Source organism: Bos grunniens, chromosome 6, assembly GCF_055505025.1.
Source record: "Bos grunniens cultivar Pamir isolate PY7600 chromosome 6, Bosgru_T2T1.0, whole genome shotgun sequence".
Classification (NCBI taxonomy): domain Eukaryota; kingdom Metazoa; phylum Chordata; class Mammalia; order Artiodactyla; family Bovidae; genus Bos; species Bos grunniens.
This window is the reverse complement of record NC_141170.1, coordinates 447,504-466,696: the sequence shown is the minus strand read 5'-3', so window position 1 is coordinate 466,696 and position 19,193 is coordinate 447,504. Positions and strand designations below refer to the sequence as shown.

Genomic DNA, 19,193 nt, shown 5'->3' with positions numbered 1-19,193 from the left:
GTCCCTGCTGGGTCCCCACCCCCACCCCGGCCCAGCCCTGCCCCCTGAAGACACCCTGAGGCCGCGCCGGGCCCGCAGCCCCCTCCCCCACTGCTGGTTTAGCTCCCGCCTCTGCCATCAAAGGAGCTTTGTGGCCACGAGTGGAGCTGGAGCCGATGGTCTTGGAGGGGCTCCAGGAATGAACAGCAGAGGACGGCTTTTGGAAGAACGTGGAAAAAAAAAAAAAGAGGAAAAAGTGAAGGAAGAAGGAATTTGCTTCTGTGGAGTCCGGTGCCACCCCAGCCCACCCCGCCCCGCCCCGGGCCCCGGTCCAGGCGGGTCCACTCCGTGTGCTCTGGTCCCGGGCCTGCGCTAACCTCCTACCCACGCAGTAACAGGGGCTCCTGCTGGCTGGGGTCTCTCATCCCTGCCACAGAGAAGGAGACTGAGGGTCAGAGTGGCAGGGAGCTGCCTGGGGCCTCAAGATGGGAAGGTCTGCTGCCTGAGAAGACAGCTCATGTGCGCTGGGTGGGAGGTCAGCCTGGGGTGCTGCCAGGCGACAGAGAGCAGGGTGAGGGTTAAGGTGGGGCCTGCAGCCCAGGGCTGGAAGGGGATACGGTGGTGACCCCAGACCCCCACTGTCCCAGCCCACATCAGAGGTCAGAGGCAGGCCAGGCCACGGCTGCTGACCACTACACGCTCTTCTCGGCCACACTGCAGTCCTCCTGGAGGCGGCAGACCCCTGTCCCCGCCACGAGACGGAAGAGGGCGAGGGCAGGAGGCAGGGGTCGGGGACCCAGAGAGCTCCCTGCCCCTGCCCCTCACCGCACCAGCCCTCTTTGCTGGAGGTGTACACCCAGTGACGGGTCCCCAGAGTGGGGCTGAAAGTGGGTCGGGGCAGGGAGTGGGCAGGCCACAGGACTTCATGAAAAGCCCACTGGGACAACCTTGGGGCAGACCTAGGGACGGGCAGGAGGGATGGGGCAGCATCCCAGCAAGAGCCCAGGCACCCAGGGCCCCACAAGAGAGACTGCCAGGTTCCAGGAAGGTCAGGAATCCTGAGTGCGAGGAGGGGACAGTGTCAGCAGGAGGGGTGGGGTGCCTCCACGCTCCCCAGGGCCTCCCCCCGAAGCCCACCTTCACTGCCTCCATCAGGGTGACGCTGGGGTGTCCTTGCCCCACCCCCGCATGGAGCCCCCATCACTGGGGCCCACAGAAGCAGATGGTGGCTCCTGGGGGCACAGCCCAAGTACCAGGGGCAAGACACCCCTGCGTGTCCTCTCTGCGAGGGTCTCTAGGGCCCGGGGGTGGCGCTTTGGGGACACAAGGATGGCTCAGCCTTTCCTCCAAACGAACGCTCTCCCCAACCCCTGAGACTCAGGAGAAGGGGCCCCTCCAGCTAGCTGCTGGTAGCTGTCCGCACCTGCAGGCCCGGAGCCAGACGCCCCGTGGCTGCAGGGCAAGGGGGACAGGGCACACAGCTTCCGGGTGCTGGGCGCTGGGCCCGCCCCACCCTTACCTGGGGCTGCTGCAGACCCTTCACTGGTCCCTCCATCCGGCCCTGGGGCCAAGGGTGTGTCTCATCCCAGCCCCCACGGGGATGGATCCTAACCTGAGGCTGCTCCGAGGCAGGGCCACATGTACCCTCTCCCCAGGCCTGTCTGTGGAGTTGGTGGGTCCTGCAGAGCTCAGCTTCCACGGAGTCTTGAAGGTGCAGTGGGGGAGGAGGTGGGGATCGGTGAAGCCTCTGGAGGTGCCCTCACCCCTGCAGCCCTGGAGAGGGGAGCGAGCAAGCCTGCCAGCCCCGGGCAAGGCCGGAGTGGGACTGAGCCCAGATGCAGGCAGGAGAGGCCGCACATCTCAGCACTGGCCATGGCGCCAGACAGCAAAGCTACGTCTCACAGCCCCCGACAGGCGCCAGAGACAAGACCCCCAAGGAGCCAGCCCGCACCCCTAAACGCAGGAGTGCGCTGAAGGCCCCTGGCCCAGGGCCTCCTTCGCCCTAGAGCGGATGCAGAGCTAGTGCTGGCCGAGTGCCCTCGCCCAGTTCCCGGGGCGCCAGGGCGGGGGTGTGAGACACCAGGCCCAGTTGGCAGTAGCCATGTGGTGGATGGGCGCAGCCACCCAGGGCTGGTGCGAGCCCCGTGTCAAGGCTTCCATACCTCACATCAGCGATGCCAGGGGCGCAGGCAGCTGACCAGGGTGCCAGCTGCTGCCCAGCAGAGGTGCCCTGGACAGCGGGCTCTTGTGCCCTCCAGGCACAGCTCCAGGTGACCCCAGGCAGCACAGCCAGAACAAGGCGCTGGAAGCTGCCGACCCAGAGCTCCATCGGGGGCCCCCCGGGGGTCTGCACGGGAGAAGCCCCATGGGAGGCAGAGCCCCCTTCCCAGCCACTACATTCCCCAGTCTGGGGACCCCTACGAACTCCCATCTGCCCGCCTGGGCTCACTAATACCTGTGGCCTGCTGGGAAGCCCATCCTTCCTTCCACAGACAGCGGCAGTCCAGGAGTCAGGGTGGCTGGGCTAGGGGGGTCACCGGCCTGCAGAGGCCTCTTGAGCCAAGGCGAGACTGAAGCGGGCTTGTCAAGGTGGGCATGGGGAGGGCACCTAGGTGGGACTGGCAGGGTGGGGGTTGAATCGGGAGAAGGACTGCATGGACCTTTATAGGGCTCCCAGGAGAGCCCCTGGCCCCGGGCTCCCCGATGCCCGGCCCATCTCCTGAGGGTCCTGAGCCCAGTCAGCCCTGGGTGCTTGAGTAGGACGGGGTCCCACCCCTGGGTGAGGTCAGAGCGGGCGCAAAGGGAGCCTCCTGCCAGGCCCCGCCCCCTGCGCGTGATGAGCAGCCTTGGCCCCGCCCACTGCCCGCAGGAGGGCTGCATGGGGGCTGGTGCCCCAGGCATGTGGTGAGGGCTGCTGCCTGGCCCCGCCCAGCCCCGGGTGGCTTGACCCTGTGGGATCCCCGCGTCTCTGGCCTGTGCCCTGGGTCTGGGCGCTCACCTGTCAGCCCCTTAACATCGCAGCCCCTCCACCCCACCCTGGCCCCTGAGCAGGCCCAGGCTCCTGCAAGCCCTATGCGGTGTTGCCCAGGAGGCTGGGCAACCTGGCTGGCACCTGCAGTCTCTGGCCCCACGTCCCGAGCCCTGGGTGAGTCTGTGCTGTGCGGGGTGTCCTCGTCCCACGTCCTGAACCCACGACCCATGTTCCTGTCCCCTTTCCTGAGTCTTACATCCTGCATTCCTGTTCCAGGCCCCCTGGCCAGGCCCCCGGACGAGGCTCTGCTCTCCTGCCAGGCCCTCCCGACCGAGCCCCACAGGTGTGGCCCTACACTCCCCCATCTTCACCCTCCTGCCGCGTCGCCGGGTCCCTGGACATCGGTCTCAGGGTCCCCCCTCTGGGACAGCTGCAGAAGCCTCTCAGCCGCCCCTTTGAAACCGGGACGGCTGGGAGGCAGGGGTGGGGGTGGGAAGGGCCAGTCACACCCCCAGGCATCAGGGCTTGAGCCGCCCTTTCGAGTTGGCAGGTTTGAAGAAGACAGCTTGTCACAGCCCAGGCCACAGGGAAGGTGCTGGTCTGGCTCCGGGGCTCCACCCTCCTGGGACCCCCACCTACTCAGCACCCAGAACCCCGCCATGGACATCAGAGGTTTTGGTCCCGGTGGCCCAGTCTGGCCTGGGAATTACGGAGAACACAGCTGGGTCCCCCTCCTGTTTCTCGAGACTGGAACCCTCCTAGGACAAGGTGCAGGGCCCACTCCCACCCCGCGGGGAACTCACGAAGCTGGGGGTAGGGAAGCTTTTGTGCTCCTGTTTGGGACCCCAATGGCATCACGGGTGGCTGCTAGCTGGTCTTTCTGCCTGTGACCAAGGGCACATTTTAGGTCCTGGCCTTGGTATTTATGGAGGGGCAACTGTGGAGGGCCAGCGGGGACCAAGGCTTGGCCCCCAAGCGCCCAAGAGGCAAAGCCCCGCCGCGGAGCCTCTCCTGGTGCGACCCCGGGAGCCCTGACCCTACCCCGGGAGCGGGCCTGACTCCGAGACCCTCGGCCCTTCTCGCCCCAGGACCCTACCCTCACGCCGCCCGGCCTCTCCCACTCGCGCTCCTATCGGCCCCTCCCACTCGCGCTCCCACCGGCCCCGCCCCGTCCCCCGGCGCCCCGCCCACTCGGGGCTCCCAGGTCTCGCAGGGTCCCCAGGGGGCGGGGCCGGCCAGAGGCCCCAGGTAGGCAGGTGAGTCCGGATAACTCCGCGCCCGGTTAGGGCGGCCCTGGGAGCCTTAGTCCCGCAAGAGGCGCAGGGCACCCCAGAGAAGGATGCTGGGCGTCCTGGGGCCATGTGGTGCCCTCCTGCCTCTCCCCCACCCCCCACAGCTAGAAGCGGGAGATGGCGTGGCTGAGGACTCTGAGCGCCAAGGTGTGGCCAGCCTGTAATCCGGGGCTGGGCTTCTTGGTGGCTGCCCAGCCCCATGCAGATGGACCTGTCTAGTCGTCCAGACCCCACCCCCGCCCCCATGCCCTTCCCGGCACCCCAGCAGGTCTACAGAGTGACCAGCCCCCCAGCAGCCCTCTCTCCAGGAAGGGCATTGGGGGATGGACACTGGTCTCCAGAGAACCAGACCTCTCAGACTGAGACAGGCCCTAAGGGTGGCCAGGTCGTTAGTCCCCCGCCTTCCCTGGGGCAGATGGTGAGGCTGGTCCCCATGAGCCAGGTGGAAAGCACCGGCCTCAGGCCAAGGGCACAGGGCTGGGGTCCCAGAGTCTCCTCTGAGGTTCCGAGGGACCGCACCCTCCAGGAACCTGCCCCTCTGCCCGCACGCTGGAGAGGGGGCAGCTCAACTCCTATGACCCAGAGACGGCCCACTGCCTGAGGTCTCCCCACTGCCCAGGGCCTCCTCTCTCCCCACCCTCCCCCTCAGACTGAAACCCAGCCAGGCGTCGGCTGCAGCCAGTCCTGTCTGGGGAACATCTGTTTGGTCACCAGCTGTGGGCCACCGGCAGCCCCCACTGCCGCCCGGCTTCCCGCCGCAGCCAGGCCCTGGGTCTCCCTTGGGGCTGTGGGTGGCCCCCGTCATCCAGCCTGAGCTTGGTGAGGGGTCCCTCAGGGCCGGCCCCTGCCTCCTTAGAGACAGGAGTGCAGTCCACCTTGGGAGGCCAGAGGCTGGGGGCACAGAACTGAAGAGGACAGGGGGTCCCGTCCTGCCCTGCCTGGGGTCCCAGCAGAGGAGGGAGAGGGGACTGAGGCCTGAGAGACAGCAGCAGAGGCGGAGGTCCAGCTCGGAGCCGGGGAGAGGAAGTGGGCAGCAGCCCAGCAGGGGGACATGGAGGAGGCAAGAAGGCCCAGCCTCTAGGTCAGGTGGAAGATACCCAGCCACGCATTAGGCGGGGCCCATGCTCCTGGCCTGAAGTGCTGAGAACCAGAATCAGGCTGGCCTCACCCCTCCTGCCGGCTGGCCACCGTGGTCCCGCTGGGGGCCTTGCGAAAATCCCACAAGCTATTCGTGCTCCTCCTTAAGAGGCTCTAGAACCTGCGGGCCAGGGTGGCCCAAGCTGTGCCTGCTGGCCGGCAGGCGAGTTAGAGCCTGTCTCCCTGTCGAGGGAGGCACTGCTGCCCCACCAAGGGTGGGTGGGGCCCTGCGGCAGCCCCCAGCCCACCTGCCCACCGAGGGTATGAGGCGAGCCCCAGAATGTGGGGCGGGAGGAGCACGGGCCCTGCGGTGAGGACTGGGGGCGGGGGGCCACACCAGTACAGAAAGCAGACCCCCAGCCAGCCAGACTCGGGCTGGCCAAAGACGCACGTACAGGTGAGCGTCCAGGACATTGATGGTGGGTTCCGGGGGCCCCGAGCCTGCGGCCTGGCCACGCGGCTCCCGGCATATAGGTGCACACACGTACACAGGAAGAACACCAGCTTCGAGGAAAAGGATGCACGTTTTCTTGTTTAACAAAATAAATTAAATATACGAAGCTTCAGCTCAAACTCTATATAAAATTACAGAGGTCTGGGGCCACGGGTAGCGGGGTGATGGGTGCCCAGGCCAGGGTGGACATCCAGCATGGCCACAAGGCCAGGTGGGTCCTGGGCCCCGGGAGAGGCCAAGTCTCTGTGGCCCAGCCCTCCTTTCATCATTATTAATATTATTATCTTAATTTCTTAAATATAAATATCAAAGGCCCCTCCTCTCTGGCAGTGGGAGGCCGGGTGGGACAAAAGTCACCCCCCGCTGGCTCCAGCCGCTCAGGACAGGGCCCAGGACTGCCCCGCCCGACCCCCTCCAGGGTGCTGGTGGACTCCTGGACACCAGGACAGGTGGTGGCAAAAATAGCCAGGGCAGGGACACGGGCAGGCAGGCGCGGGGACGGGGTCGGAGTTTTTGGTTTGCAAAGCCAGGGTGCCTCTCAGATCTCCTGCCAGGCCAGGGTGGGGGGGTGACCATGGCCTCCGTGAAATCCTTCTCACGGGGCCAAGGGATTCCTTCATGAGCTAGCCGGTCGCCACATGCACACTGCGGTTACAATACAGGCCTTCCCAAAGGCTTCTCAGTCTGCGTGTATGTGTGTGTGTGTGTGCGCGCGCGCGTCCACGTGTGTGCGTCTCACGGGGCACGGGGAGATGGCCCCACGGTCTGTCCTCCCCTGTGGCCCTCCCCCCCAGCCTGCCGCTGGCGGTGCCGCCACACGCCCACCCGAGGCACCCTAGCCCTGGTAGTGGGTGTGCTGGTGCTGGTGGCCTCTGCCCTGCACATGTGAGTGTGAGTGTGTGTGTGTCTATGTGTGTCCAGAGGTATGTCGTGTGTGTGTGTGCGTCCACGTGTGTGTGCGTCTCACGGGGCACGGGGAGATGGAGTCTGACTGTGTGTGTGTGTATGTGCGCGCGCGTCCACGTGTGTGCGCCTCACGGGGCACGGGGAGATGGAGTCTGACTGTGTCTGTGTGTGCGCGCGCGTCCACGTGTGTGCGTCTCACGGGGCACGGGGAGATGGAGTCTGACTGTGTCTGTGTGTGCATGCGCGTCCACGTGTGTGCGTCTCACGGGGCACGGGGAGATGGAGTCTGACTGTGTGTGTGTGCGTGCGCGTCCACGTGTGTGCGCCTCACGGGGCACGGGGAGATGGAGTCTGACTGTGTCTGTGTGTGCGCGCGCGTCCACGTGTGTGCGCCTCACGGGGCACGGGGAGACGGCCCCCAGCCTGCCGCTGGCTGTGCCGCCACGAGCCCGCCCGAGGCACCCTAGCGCTGGTAGTGGGTGTGCTGGTGCTGGTGGACTTTGCCCTCCACATGTGAGTGTGTGTGTGAGTGTGTGTGCGTGTGCGTGTCTGTGTAGAGTTTGGGGTAAAGCTTGGGGCCAGTGGCCGAGCCGGGGCCCAGCAGGTGCTGGGGGGCGGCCGGGGGCCCGAGCTCCTCACACAGCCCCACTCCGGGGCCGGAGCCCAGGGTGGCGGGGGCGGGCAGGTCCTTATCCCCGCCGCGGTCGCGGGCTGTGGCGGGCGGGCGATGTGCAGGCGCCGGGGGGGCCGGGGCCGGGGCGCACGGCTTCTTCTTGGCCTGGCAGAGCCACAGGACCACGGTGCCCACGATGAAGACTGCGCCGGCCGGGATGCCGATGACCACCGGCCACGGCAGGCTGGTGGTGGAGGACGAGGGGGCCACGGGCGGCCCTGGTGGCTTTGGGTCTGTAGGAGAAACCGAGGAGGGGCAGGGAGGGAACCGTCAGGGCGCGGGCACCCCACAGCCCAGCTGGCGCGCATGGGCGGGGTCTGGCGGGGCGGGACCCGCTGGGGGCGGGGTGAGGCCCACGCACCGGGCAGCACTGTCAGGAAGGCGCTGCGGAAGCTGTAGCCCATGGTGTTGGCACCCAGGCAGATGTACATGCCCGCGTCATCCTGGCGTGCACGCGTGATGAGCAGCTTGTTGAGGTAGGAGCCGTCAGGCCGCGACCACACGTCGCCGGTGGGCAGCACTACGAACTTCTGGCCACCCACATCGATGGTGGAGTTGTAGCGGCCTTCGGCGCCGTACTCCACGCGCTTCAGCCACTGGATCACCGGCTTCACGTCGCTGCGCACCTTGCACTGGAAGGATGTCGTGCCCCCGAAGTCCACCGTCGTGTTCACGGGGTGCGTGCCCGTGAGCACAGGCTTGGAGCGCGTCCGCTCTGCGCAGGGACAAGCGTTGGGCGTGGCCCCGGGGCTGCAGCCCGCCCCCAGCCCTCGCCCCACCCAGGCCCCCGCCCGAACTCACGGATCACGTCCACCTTGTAGGTGGCGTTGATGGCGCCTGCGCGGTTTGACACGCGGCACGTGTACTTGCCGCTGTCCTCCGGGCGCAGGTTCTTCAGGCTCAGCGTCCACTTCTTCTTCCTGTGCTCGCCAGCCTCCGGGCGGGTCAAGGCCTGGTCATCCTTCATCCACATGATGTCGGGCCGCGGGTGCCCGCTGGCCACGCACTTGAGCCGCACGGAGCTGCCCACGGGCCGCGCAATCACGCGGCGCCTCATCTTGGAGGGCTGCGTGAAGCGGGGCCGCGCTGAAGAGGGAAGGAGATGTGGAGGTCAGAGGGCCGGGTAGGGTCGGGGGAGCGGTGAGGCCCAGCCCCCAGCCCACCTGACGCCCCTCTGCTCACCCCACTGCTTGCTGGCTGGGTCTTCCTGGCCCCCAGAGGAGCTGTCGTGCCCGGGGCTCTCCCTTCCTGGACTGGTGTCATCTGGGCGGGGCGGGCAGGGCACGTGAGAGGGGCCTCAGTAGCCCCTGTGAGACCCCAGCATGGACCCCAGCCCCAGGCCCAGCTTGGAGGCTCCAGCACACCAGCAGGAGGCCGTGGATGCACGCCCGCAGCTCAGAATCCCAGGGACAGCTGGGCGGGAGCCGCCTCCCGGCCCACTCCCTGGGTGCAGGTGACCCCGCCAGGCGTGGGTGGGACGGAGGTCTGGCTCTCCCACCCTGGCTCCCGGGGGTCTGCAGGGCCTGGGGGTGGTGGGGGCCGGGGCCTGCCAGCAGCTGCAGTAACCCTAGCCCACATCAAGGGGCCGAGGGCTTGGTGAACTGACATGGCTCGCATACCGCCTGGTCATCCTCCCCTTTGAAAGGACGTGGTGGGGGACACCCACAGTATTCCCATTCCACAGTCCAGAGGGGACCTGGTGGGGGGGGCGGGGAATGCTGAGGAATGCCCCCTCCCCGGGACAGCCACCGCCTCCAGGGCCCAGGACCAAGGCCCGGCTCTCGGACCCCACCCTGGAAACCCAGCGGTGGGGTGTGTGGGTCGGGCTCCTCCTTTGTGCTGCTCCGGCGCCCGTGGGGGAGGGCCGGGCCAGCGCCTGGTACCAGCGAGTGAAGGGCGTGTTGCTGGGGCGCCGCCCAGTCCCCAAGCCCGGGCCCCGGAGGCAGAGAACACAAGGCCCTTGCTTCCCAGCGGCCCCTCTGAACTTGGAAACCTGAGCCTCAAAGTCACGGCCGACGCCAAGGCTACCGGCCGGCCTGGCCCACCAGGCTGCACTTTGGTGCGAGCTGGGGCCCCCCACCCACTCCTGCTGTCTCCCAGCCAGCCCTGGCCCCTCAAGCCAGCAGAACTCTGGGGGAGAAGAGGCCGGGAGGAAAGGCCCCTCCCCGAGGTGCAGCCTGAGGAGGCAGGCCCGGGCTGGGGGTGTCCCGGACTAGAGGCAGCCAGCGGGACCCCCGGGTCCTGGGGGGCAGTGGTCAAGTTCAGGCAGGACGGGGGGTGGCGGTGGGCACTCGGGAAGTGCTGCCTCCCGGCCGGCGCCGAAAAACCTGACACTGACCCATCACTATGAGCGTGTAGTTGACGCTGAGGCTCCCGAAGCCGTTGGTGGCCTTGCACACGTAGGCACCAGCGTCCTCCGGTTCCACCTCTTTCACCTTCAGCCCTTGGGGCAGCACGCGGAAGCGGCTCCAGCCGCCGTGGATCGTCCGGCCGTCCTTGGTCCACATGGTCAGTGGCGGCGGGTCCCCCTCCACGGGGCACTGCAGCCGAACCGTGCGGCCCAGCCGGGCCACCTGCCTCGGGACCACCTTGTCCGCCATCCTCGGGGGCCCTGCGGGGGTCAGAGGGCTCTGTCAGGGAGGAGGGGACTGGCAGCGGGCCGGTCAGGGCAAAGGCAGTGTGGGCACTAGGAGCTGGCGGTAGGGCTGTCCCTGCCGGGAGCCCACCCAGGACCCCATGCAGAGACTCCTGCCTGCCCCCCCAGACCACGGGGGCCCCTGCACGCTCTCGCACAGGAGCCGGAACACAGTCGGGAGGACCGGCTCACCCAGGACTCATGTGCACAGACCAGTAAGGACAGCCCCTCACGGACAGGGTGTGCACACGCGAGTGTCTCTGCATCTGTGCCCGTGTGTGCCTGGGCTACACTGAACCAGGTCTGTCTGCCCGGACAAGAGCCTCCCTGCTGCCAGCCAGGCCACACCAGGTCACCAAGGCCTTGGGGTCAGAGGGCAAGCAGCTGGGCACTCCAGCTATGGGTGACCACTCTCTCCCGTGGGAGAAGGCAGAGTCCTGAGCTGAGGCCATGGTGCCCTTGACCGTCCCTGATCCCCCCGGCCTGGGTCCAGCTTCAGTTCCTCCAGGGTCAAGTGTGGGCACAATGGGGGTGATCAGGTCTAGACGGCAACAGGAGACGGCTCGGGGGAAGGACACTGCGGACACCACAAGGCTACGGAGCTGCCTCCAAGGGGACCCTCAGCCCCGCCGTGCCTGTGGCCCGGAGCCGGGGCCCATGTGCAGCTCCAGCACCACGGGAAGACCACGGGGGCTTCGGGCCTCTCTCGTGGGCAGCCACCCGCTGTCCCTCCAGACCAGGAGAGGCAGCCGTGGGCACTCAGCTGCCCTTCTCAGGGGCTTGGCTGGGCTGGGCTCCCGGGACTCCAGCCACCAGCCACTGGAAGGTGCCTCCACCCCTCGAGGCCGCCACTCAGGCCAGGAGGGCCGCGTCCGGGTGTTCTGACTGCGCGGAGGTGCCGGCCTGGCGCGGCTGCTCTGAGACGCTATCGTTCGGGGCCCAGGGGCGGCATGTGTTTTCAATAACCAGCTGGTGTTTCTTCAACACGCAGCTGCCAGCTGGTTCCACCGCTGCTTTGCAACCAGAGTGCTCCTGTGGGTCCCCCAGACGCTGCGGCTCCCAGGGCCCTTGCAGGGCGTGGACCCCCGTCGCCCCTGCCTGGGGTGCCAAGGGAGGGTGGTGGCTGTGCCCCTGGGGATGGACGAGCTGACGGCCCCGGGCTCAGCTTCTCTGGGGCCCCAAGTGGGGAGGGGGTCCCGAGGCTCTGCTTCCAGGGGACCGGGGTGTGAGCGACAGAGATCCTATTCGGGGGGCCGCACCCCCCTCAGGCAGTTAGTTGCCCCAGCCAGCCAGCCCTCATGCTTCCCCTGACCACCTCTCCCTAATGACTTGGCAGTCTACAGGGCCCGCCCCCAGGCACCCACTCAGCTCACAGTGCGGGGGGGCATCGGAGGCCCCAGACAAGTGGACCCCAGGAGGACCCAACCAGGCTGCCCAGGGTCCAGCCTCATTCCCAGGCAGACCCTGTCCACCACCTGTCACTGCCTGAAATTCCACCATCCCCAGGGGCCTCCAAGGCTGCAGGACAAAGAGGGTGCCCCCAGCCTGCACCCGGTCCCCCAGGCTGACACCTGGACACAAGGATCATACACGTGGACCCACACGTGTCCACACAGACACACGTGTATGCGAAGCCTCCCCCTTGGGGCTCTGCCTGTCCCGACCGCAACCTGCAGGCACCACTGGGCCCTCGCCAACACCCCCAGACCCTGAGCAGCCTGCCTCAGTGGCAAAGAAGGGGCCGGCCCAACCATGCGGGCCCTCCCCATCCCCTAGAAGGAGGCCTTCAGAAGAGGGAGTGGGGCAACCACGGGTGGTGCGGACGCTGCCCGGGGTCACTGCAGAGAGGAGGGACGGGGCCCAGTGACTGCCAGATGGGCCGGAAGTGTGGCCCCCCAAGCCAGCCTGAGCGGAGGAGGACGAGGCAGTGCCCACGGAGGCCTGCGGAGCCAGCCGCATCCCAAAGCAAACAGCCCCTCCCGCGCGGCCGCCCCGCCCCCACCTGTGCTCCGCCTGGCCAGCCCCGCAGCCTCTGCAGAGACCCCTGCAGGCTCACAGGCGGGAGGCCCAGCCCCCCAGACTCCTGGGGGTTTTGGCCGCCAGCATGGCTGCAGCAGCTCTATATTTAGCCCAGGAAACACAAGCCCCGTTGTTCCACCTGGACGGGGCATCCTGATGCTCTGCCATGGGAAACTGAGGCTCACATGGGGACCTGGGGGCCCCTGCAGGGCCTGGTGGGGGGTGGGGCCCGGGGGGGCGCCCCTGCCCCTCAGCTCCCCGCAGGCCCTCCGCCCAGCTGCCGCCCCTCCCTAGAGCGTGGCCTCCAGGAAGCCCCAACCTAGCACCTCCCAGAGCCATGGTGCTGGGAGGTTCAGGGCACAGGCAGGGTGCAAAGTGGGTGTGGAGGCGGTGGGCTGGGCAGGGTCTCACCCAGGACGCGGGCTGAGCACCACGGGCATGGGCAGAGTGAGCAGAGCCCCTCCTCCTCTCCCTCCTCCTCCTCTCCCTCCTCCTCCTCGAGCTCTGCAGCTGCTCGGGCGTTGCTTCAGTTGCTGTCGGTAGGACTCTTTGCGACCCCACGGACTGTAGGCCGCCAGGCTCCCCTGACCATGGGCTTCTCCAGGCGAAGACGCTGGAGTCGGGTGTCATGCCTTCCTCCAGGGAATATCCTAACCCTAACCCTGAGTCTCCCGCATTGCAGGCGGACTCTTCACCCCTGAGCCACTGGGGACCCAGAGCTGGGGCCACACACGGCTGCGATGCTGCCCCCCGTACACTGTCCCCCAGACGCACACCCCAAGAGGGGGTGCGGACCCCCTCCTCTGAGCACCAGAGACCCCCAGGCTTGCAGCTCCCCCACCTGGATGGGGGCTCCATTTCCCCACGTTTGCTATAACAAGACCCCGCTGCGACCCAGGGCAGAGGTGCTGGGCAGATGGAGAAGGGACCCCCAGCTGGAGCCCCCCAAACCCCCCCAAGTCATCATCATAGGGCCTGGGGGCCACCCCGAAGTGCAGCACCCGTGCCTCGTGGCCTCTGCCCCCCTGGGGTGGGGTGAGCTGCCCTGGCCATTCCATCTGGACCCACACTCCCTGCTCTGTTCACAGTCTGCCAGGGGCCTGGCCGTGGGGAGCGGGGGCACCCCAAGGTCAGCCCTCACCCCTCCCAGCCACCCAGGGTGCTCAGTGGGCCCTGGCCTGCGACCCCAAGCTACCTTCAAGGTGGGTAAGCCAGACACCAGCCCTCCCCCAAGCCCCAGGTGCCAGAGGCCTCAGAGCAGGTAAGGAGACGGAGCCTGAGCCCCTAGCCTGCACGTCAGGGCAGCCCTGTCCCCAGCAAGCCCCGCAAAGCCCCGCAGGTTTCCAGCCTGAGGAATGCTCTGGCCGTGGCAAGGTTCGGGTGGGTTGGATCAAGCTGACCACAGTGGGCCTGGCCGGTCGGGAGCTGCCATCCTCTGTGCAGGACCAGCTAAGCCAGCAGGTGGGGAGGGGGCTGGGCCCCAGAGGCGGGCCCACAGGGCCGGCCTGGACGCTGGTGCGGTAGGCTGTCTAGGGGGTGGGACACACGAGGTGCTTCCCATGGTGAGTGCCAGGCTCTGGGCCCAGCACCCTCCCCAGGGAGGTGAGGCCCCAGGGGAAGGGCAGGAGCACCCGGCGCAGGGGGTGGGCACAGGGGAGGACCACCACATGGCTGCCAGGAGGCCGGCAGACCCCCGCCCAGCACCGCTGCACAGCCACACAAGCACACAGGCTCCTGCTCACCAGCTGGCCCGGGGCGGCCCCGGGGCCGGACCCACAGGATCTGCAGTGGAACTGGTAGGACCCGCAGGACAGGTGGTTGCCTGAGAAACCAGGCCATTCTGGGCGTGGCAAAGGGACGGCCTGACCCACCGAGCAAGGCGGCGGGAGCGTCCCCACCACCCACTGCCCAGCTGCCCGGCAGGGGAGTGGGCACCAGGGGCCCCTTCCACTTCCAGGGGAAGCCCAGCCTCAGGGCTCCTCTACCTCACCCTCACCACCCCCAGGACCCCGGTGGGGGGCCCAGAGCATCACCCTGATGGTGCCACATCCCTCGGGGCACCCATGGGAACTGCCAGGGGGGACGGTGACTGGAAAACGCCCGTCCCGCCCGGGGCACAGCTGAGCTCTGGGCAGCCCTGGTGCAGTGTCAAGGTCTCACTGGGTCCACAGACTCAGTGCTGACCCTCCTGCAAACCTGCCCGTGCCTGCCCCCCGCTGCCACCTCACAGACGCGCTCCCAGCTGTCAAGGGCGGAGAGGGCCCTTGTCCACTGGGGCCTCCCACGCCTGCCCTGCTGGACGCAGCGGACTGGGTAACGTGCTTCGGGGCCCAGACCACCTAGGGGCAGTCGCCTAGGAGGTGAGAGGACCCTTCCCGAGCCTGGAGCCCCCAGGTGTTCAGGGCGAATGCGGGGTCTCTAGGCTACAGCTGCAGACGACCAACCCCCAGCAGCCGGCCGGGTCCCACGTCCGTTCCACTGAGGTCTGAGCGGCTTCTCCAGGAAAGGCCCGAGGCTCTGAGGCCCGAGTGACCCAGACTGGGCACCCCCAGGCCCCGGACGCCATGGGGTGGGCCACCGGACCCTCAGGGTGAGCTCCAGGACCAGCCCCACAGTGTAGCCAGGACCCAGACTGGCTGCTGCGCAGGCGGGGGCGGCCCTGGACTCGAGGGCGCCCGGGGGCAGTGTCACGGGAGCCGGGGCCTCCCTCCTCCCTGCCGGCTCCCCAGGCCCCGTTATCCAGCACACAGCTTGTGAAAATCTCACACAAAATAAACTCCCCGGCAGGAAGAAGAGGACTTGTGTTTCCTGCCAAGATGGGAAACCCTGGGGTTCGGCAGCCCCGAGGCTAGGGCAACTCCCTGCCCTGGCTCCAGCTCGGGGACAGCTCCAGAAGCACCCCCACCCTGGGCCAGTCCCCCCCCCAGGCCAGTCTGTGCTCGGTGCGGACATGCGCCCCCCCCCCACCCTAGCATGCCGCCTCCAGACCCTGCCCCAGCCACTCGGCGGGGCACAGGGTGGGAATGGAGGCCCCAGCACACAAAGCCTCAGTGGACCACCCCCCAGACGCCCCCCTCAGCCGACCAGCCCGGCCCTTCCCCACCCAAGGGCCCTACCCTGCTAGGCCAAGGCGCCATGCCCACCCCGGGCCTGGTGAGCTGCCCACCTCTGCCCATGACACTCCCACCGCTGGAGGACTTCCTCGCCTCACCTGACCAGGACCACCTCTCCTTCCAGGCCCATCCCACCTGGCCCTGTTACACCTGAGCCTCTCCAGGGGACCTGGGCTGTGAAACCCACAGGACGGCGGCCCCTGCTCGCCTTGGGCCCTGAGAGAAGGCAGACTGTACTTACTGGAGCACCCGTGACCACCGCTAGGAAGAGTGGGGGGCCGCAATGGACAGAGTGTCCATGGGGTGGGCACCCCTTCCTTCTGCGTGCTGACCTGCTCACTGAGGCTGTCCCCCGGACACACCAGGCTGCGGTCACCCATGGAGGCACAGAATGGGGCAAAGCAGGCCACGATGGGAGGCCTCCGCCCGCCTCCCCCGCACGTCTGTGGGGCCTGGGCTGCCCAGCCGATCCAGAGGCTGGGGCTGCTGCTAGAAAAAACCAGCAACTCCCTCGTTAGGGCCGCCGCAGAGCCAGGAGGACCCGGGGGCCCATTGATCCTGGCGCACTGGAGACGGAGCCTGGTAGGCAGCACTTCCAGGCCCAGCCAAGGGCGACTTTCTTCGCTCCCTCCTCCCTGCAGAGGGGGCAATGGTTTATTTTTCTTTCCAGGAGTGGGGCCGAAGACAAGACATAAGTGGGCTGCTGGCCCAGGTCCACCTCGCAGAGCCTGGGCCGGGCTCCCGTGAGTCCACCTTGGCCCGGCTGCACACTGGCCAGTGCCACCTGCAGGGGCCTGGGGGGCGAGGAGGAGGCCCCTCGCAGCCTGGTCAGACGCTGAGGTCCACCAGCACACATATCACAGCCTTTCTGACAGCCGAACGCCTCCCTGTGGACTCACAGGCCCTGGCAGAGCCTTCCACCACAGCCCCCAGGCAAGTCGGCCTGAAGCCTGCACTATCCCACAGGCGGAAGGTGGCCCGCACGCTGGCCAGGTCCAGGGGAGGGAGAGGGGCCTTCAGGGCCCGCTGCTCAGAGACCGTCCACTGCACCATCCTCAGAAAAGTCCACACGTGGCACTCCTCAGAAAACCCTGAAATGACTTCTTTCAAAGTAAATTGTAAAAGGCACTTCATTCGGAGCCTCTCGAATTCACACTGAGAAGTAAAGTGGAAACGGAGAAAGCCAAAGTCTTTTTTCAAATTTGAAAAAAAAAAAAAAGCTTAAGACTAACCCACCAAGATTGTGAAACTTTGGGAAAAGGGGAACCTTAAAAATATTGAGTCTAGAAATGTACTGATTCCAGAAATTGTGACACCACGGGGAAAGCGGCTTCAAAAAACCACCCAAACTCTCTGCGCTGGTTTGCCTGCCTGAAGAAGGTCCACACTCAGCCTGTTCACGCGCCAAGTGGGAAGGGCCTGAGACGGCTCTGCCCTCCAGTCCAGGCCTGGAGGAGAAGCCAACACGATTCAGGAAGAGCACCCCCCCACCAGAAACCACAGAGGCCCTTGCCCTTGGAAAGTGGATCCCACCTCCCCACGGCCGCCAGGGCCCTCACCACGCAGCCCAAGGCCTCAGCCAAAGGGCACCAAGAGGGGTGTAGCCCCTGGGGGACCTCTCGGTGCCAAGGCAGGCCCTGCTGCCCACAGCCGTCCACGGCCCACTGCCACCCGCCCCTCCACTTCAGGCTCCAGCCAGTGGCCAGGTCAGGCCAGTGGCCTCCCAAGCCTCTCTGGCCAAGTGGCCAGAGGACAGGCAGGTTCGGGGATGGGGGAGTCCAAGCAGACGAAAGGGCAATCGGAGGCCGAGCTGCTGGCCCCGGGGGTGGGGAGCCTCGCTGGGCATGACCCGAGTGTCCGCAGCACCCTGGACACTGCCATCCCGGCCACGCCTGGGCAGCCCCCACCCTCAAGCGAGCCAGCCAGTCCCCGGCAGGGCAGGCGGGGGGGTACCGTGGCATGAGGCCCACCTGGGCCGCCGCCCGCCACCCCACACCCGAATGTGGCCATATAAGGCCAGCTTGGGCTCGGTGCGCCTGCGGGGCAGCGGCGGGGGCGGGGTGCGACGCCTCAGAGGACTGGTGGACAGGGCAAGGACAATCCTGAGTGGTCAACACACCCACAGGGCTGGCCTGGCCACAGGTCCTGCCTCGCTGAAGGAGTCCAGCACAGAACACGGCAGTGGGAGTCCATGGGCACGCATCACCCATCGCCAGTCAGCCAAGGGCGCCACTTGCTGGGGGAGGGGTCCCTCCAGGGGTATCTGAGGCTGCCCTCTTGCCCGCGTCCAGGCCCCACTGTGGCACATGCCGTGCTGAGGGACGCACTGTGTGCCTGAAGCAGGTGGTCTCAGCATCTGCCTTAAGACAGGCCCTTACTCCCACCCCGTGTGCTGGGTCCTGTCCCCTGGCCCCAACCCTGCACCTTCTTGGAGACGGGCAGGCCTAGCGTACTGGTCTGGGTCGTTAGTCCCACATACCAAGAAGGTCCCCACTGTCCCCACACCCGACCCTGGCCACCAGGGGGTTTCTGTAGGTTTTCAGGGGCCTAACTGGGTCCACTGTGGCCAAACTGCCCAGTGCCCAGGGATCCTCCATCAGTGGCTGCCCTCAACTGCAGCGGCGGGTGGATGTGTGTGTTCTGAGGGGAACTGGGGCCAGAGCCCAACCTGCCAGCCAGTGTGGGACCCCGTGCCAGAGCTAGGGGAGCCCACACAGTGAGATCACCCTGTGGGTGATCTGGGGGACCTCATGATGAGAGGGGAGGCCCCACAGATAGCTGAGGAGCCCCTTGGGTGTGGGGCCGACGCGTGAGCTGCACTGGCCCGTGGGTGAGCTGGGGGCCCAGTGGGTGAGGGGCCGGGCTGCGCGCGGCCAGCAGGGGCGGGGCGCAGGCACGCGCGCCAGGCGGGCACTGTGGCAGAGTTCAGGGCCTGAGGGAAAGGGGCGGCGCTGGCGGAGGCCGGGGCGCCGGGCTGGGCGCCAGCACTCACCTCGGGCGGCGGCGGCCGGCGGGAGGGCCCCCAGCAGCAGCAGCAGCGGCAGCACTAACGCGGGGCTCGGCGTCATCTCGGCCAGTGCGGACCTGGGGGTTATTCAAAGGCTGGTCACTTGCGTGCGGGTGGGGGGGCTGGTTTTCCGCCCCGCTCCCCCTCCCCTGGGCCGAGGGCCCCGGAGCCGCCAGCACCCCGGCCCTGGACGAGGGGAACTGAGGTGCGGGCCGCCCCGCCTTCCCTGGCGCGCTCCGGGCGGAGGAAGCGGCGGCAGGGTAACCGTGGGTATCAAAGGCAGACAAAGGGTTTACACTAATTACCGACCTCCCCCGCCCCCCCTCCAAACACCGTCTGGATTCCTGGCGCTTGTAACTCGGGCCCTGCCCGCGGGACACACAACACCGGCGGCCCCGCAGATAATCGCCTGCGCCATTAGCGGACAAATTTGCGTTGGGGGGGCCCACGTGGGGTGCAGGGGCGGGGGCGGGGCGCGGGCAGGACCTCGGGCCGGGCGGGAGCCGCGGCGGCGCGTGCCGGTGCCTGCGGCCCCTCGCCGCGGAGCGGGGACCCGGACGCTCGGCCCCCGCCCCCGCCCGCGGCCCCGGCCCCCGGCCCTTCGGAATCGGCCCTCCCAGTCCGCCCCGGGAATCGGAGGCGCGCGGAGGGGCTCACCTCGGCGGGGCTCGCGGGCCGCGGGGCTCAGGGCCGGGCCCGCGGGGCGCGCTGCGCGGTCATTGCCGCCCCGGGCGCCGCACCCCGCCGCCCCGCGCCCCCGGGCCCGGCCTCGGGACGGGGCGGCGCTACCTGCGCGCTGGCGGCTCGGGCTGGGGCCGGGGCGGGGATCGGGGGCCGGGGCCGGGGCGAGGGGCGAGGAGCGCGGCGAGGGCGGTCCGCGGGCCGGGGCCGCGATCCCGGGGCGGCGGGGCGAGGGGCCCGGGGCGCCACGCCGCGAGGCGTCCTTCCCTGCGGGGCTTTGTCAACTCTCCCGGAGCGAGCGCCGAGCCCGCCGCGCGCCCCGCCCC

The 19,193-nt window shown here is 68.0% G+C and overlaps 2 protein-coding genes across 2 annotated transcripts; one reads left to right on the top strand and one right to left on the bottom strand.

The window, feature by feature from the left end:
- The first annotated feature begins 904 nt into the window (after positions 1–904).
- Positions 905–2,895, top strand: LOC147370136 (uncharacterized). Its single transcript, XM_086404437.1, has one exon. It carries the CDS (start codon positions 905–907, stop codon positions 1,934–1,936), a length of 1,032 nt encoding a protein of 343 aa, XP_086260563.1. The 3' UTR covers positions 1,937–2,895.
- A 2,989-nt stretch (positions 2,896–5,884) lies between these two features.
- FGFRL1 (fibroblast growth factor receptor like 1) lies at positions 5,885–18,983 on the bottom strand. Its single transcript, XM_086404435.1, has 7 exons — positions 18,844–18,983; positions 18,172–18,263; positions 9,751–10,023; positions 8,595–8,675; positions 8,214–8,498; positions 7,774–8,127; positions 5,885–7,645 (listed from the first exon to the last, which is right to left on the bottom strand). Exons 2-7 carry the CDS (start codon positions 18,245–18,247, stop codon positions 7,203–7,205), a joined length of 1,512 nt encoding a protein of 503 aa, XP_086260561.1. The 5' UTR covers positions 18,248–18,263; positions 18,844–18,983; the 3' UTR covers positions 5,885–7,202.
- Between the last annotated feature and the right edge of the window lie 210 nt (positions 18,984–19,193).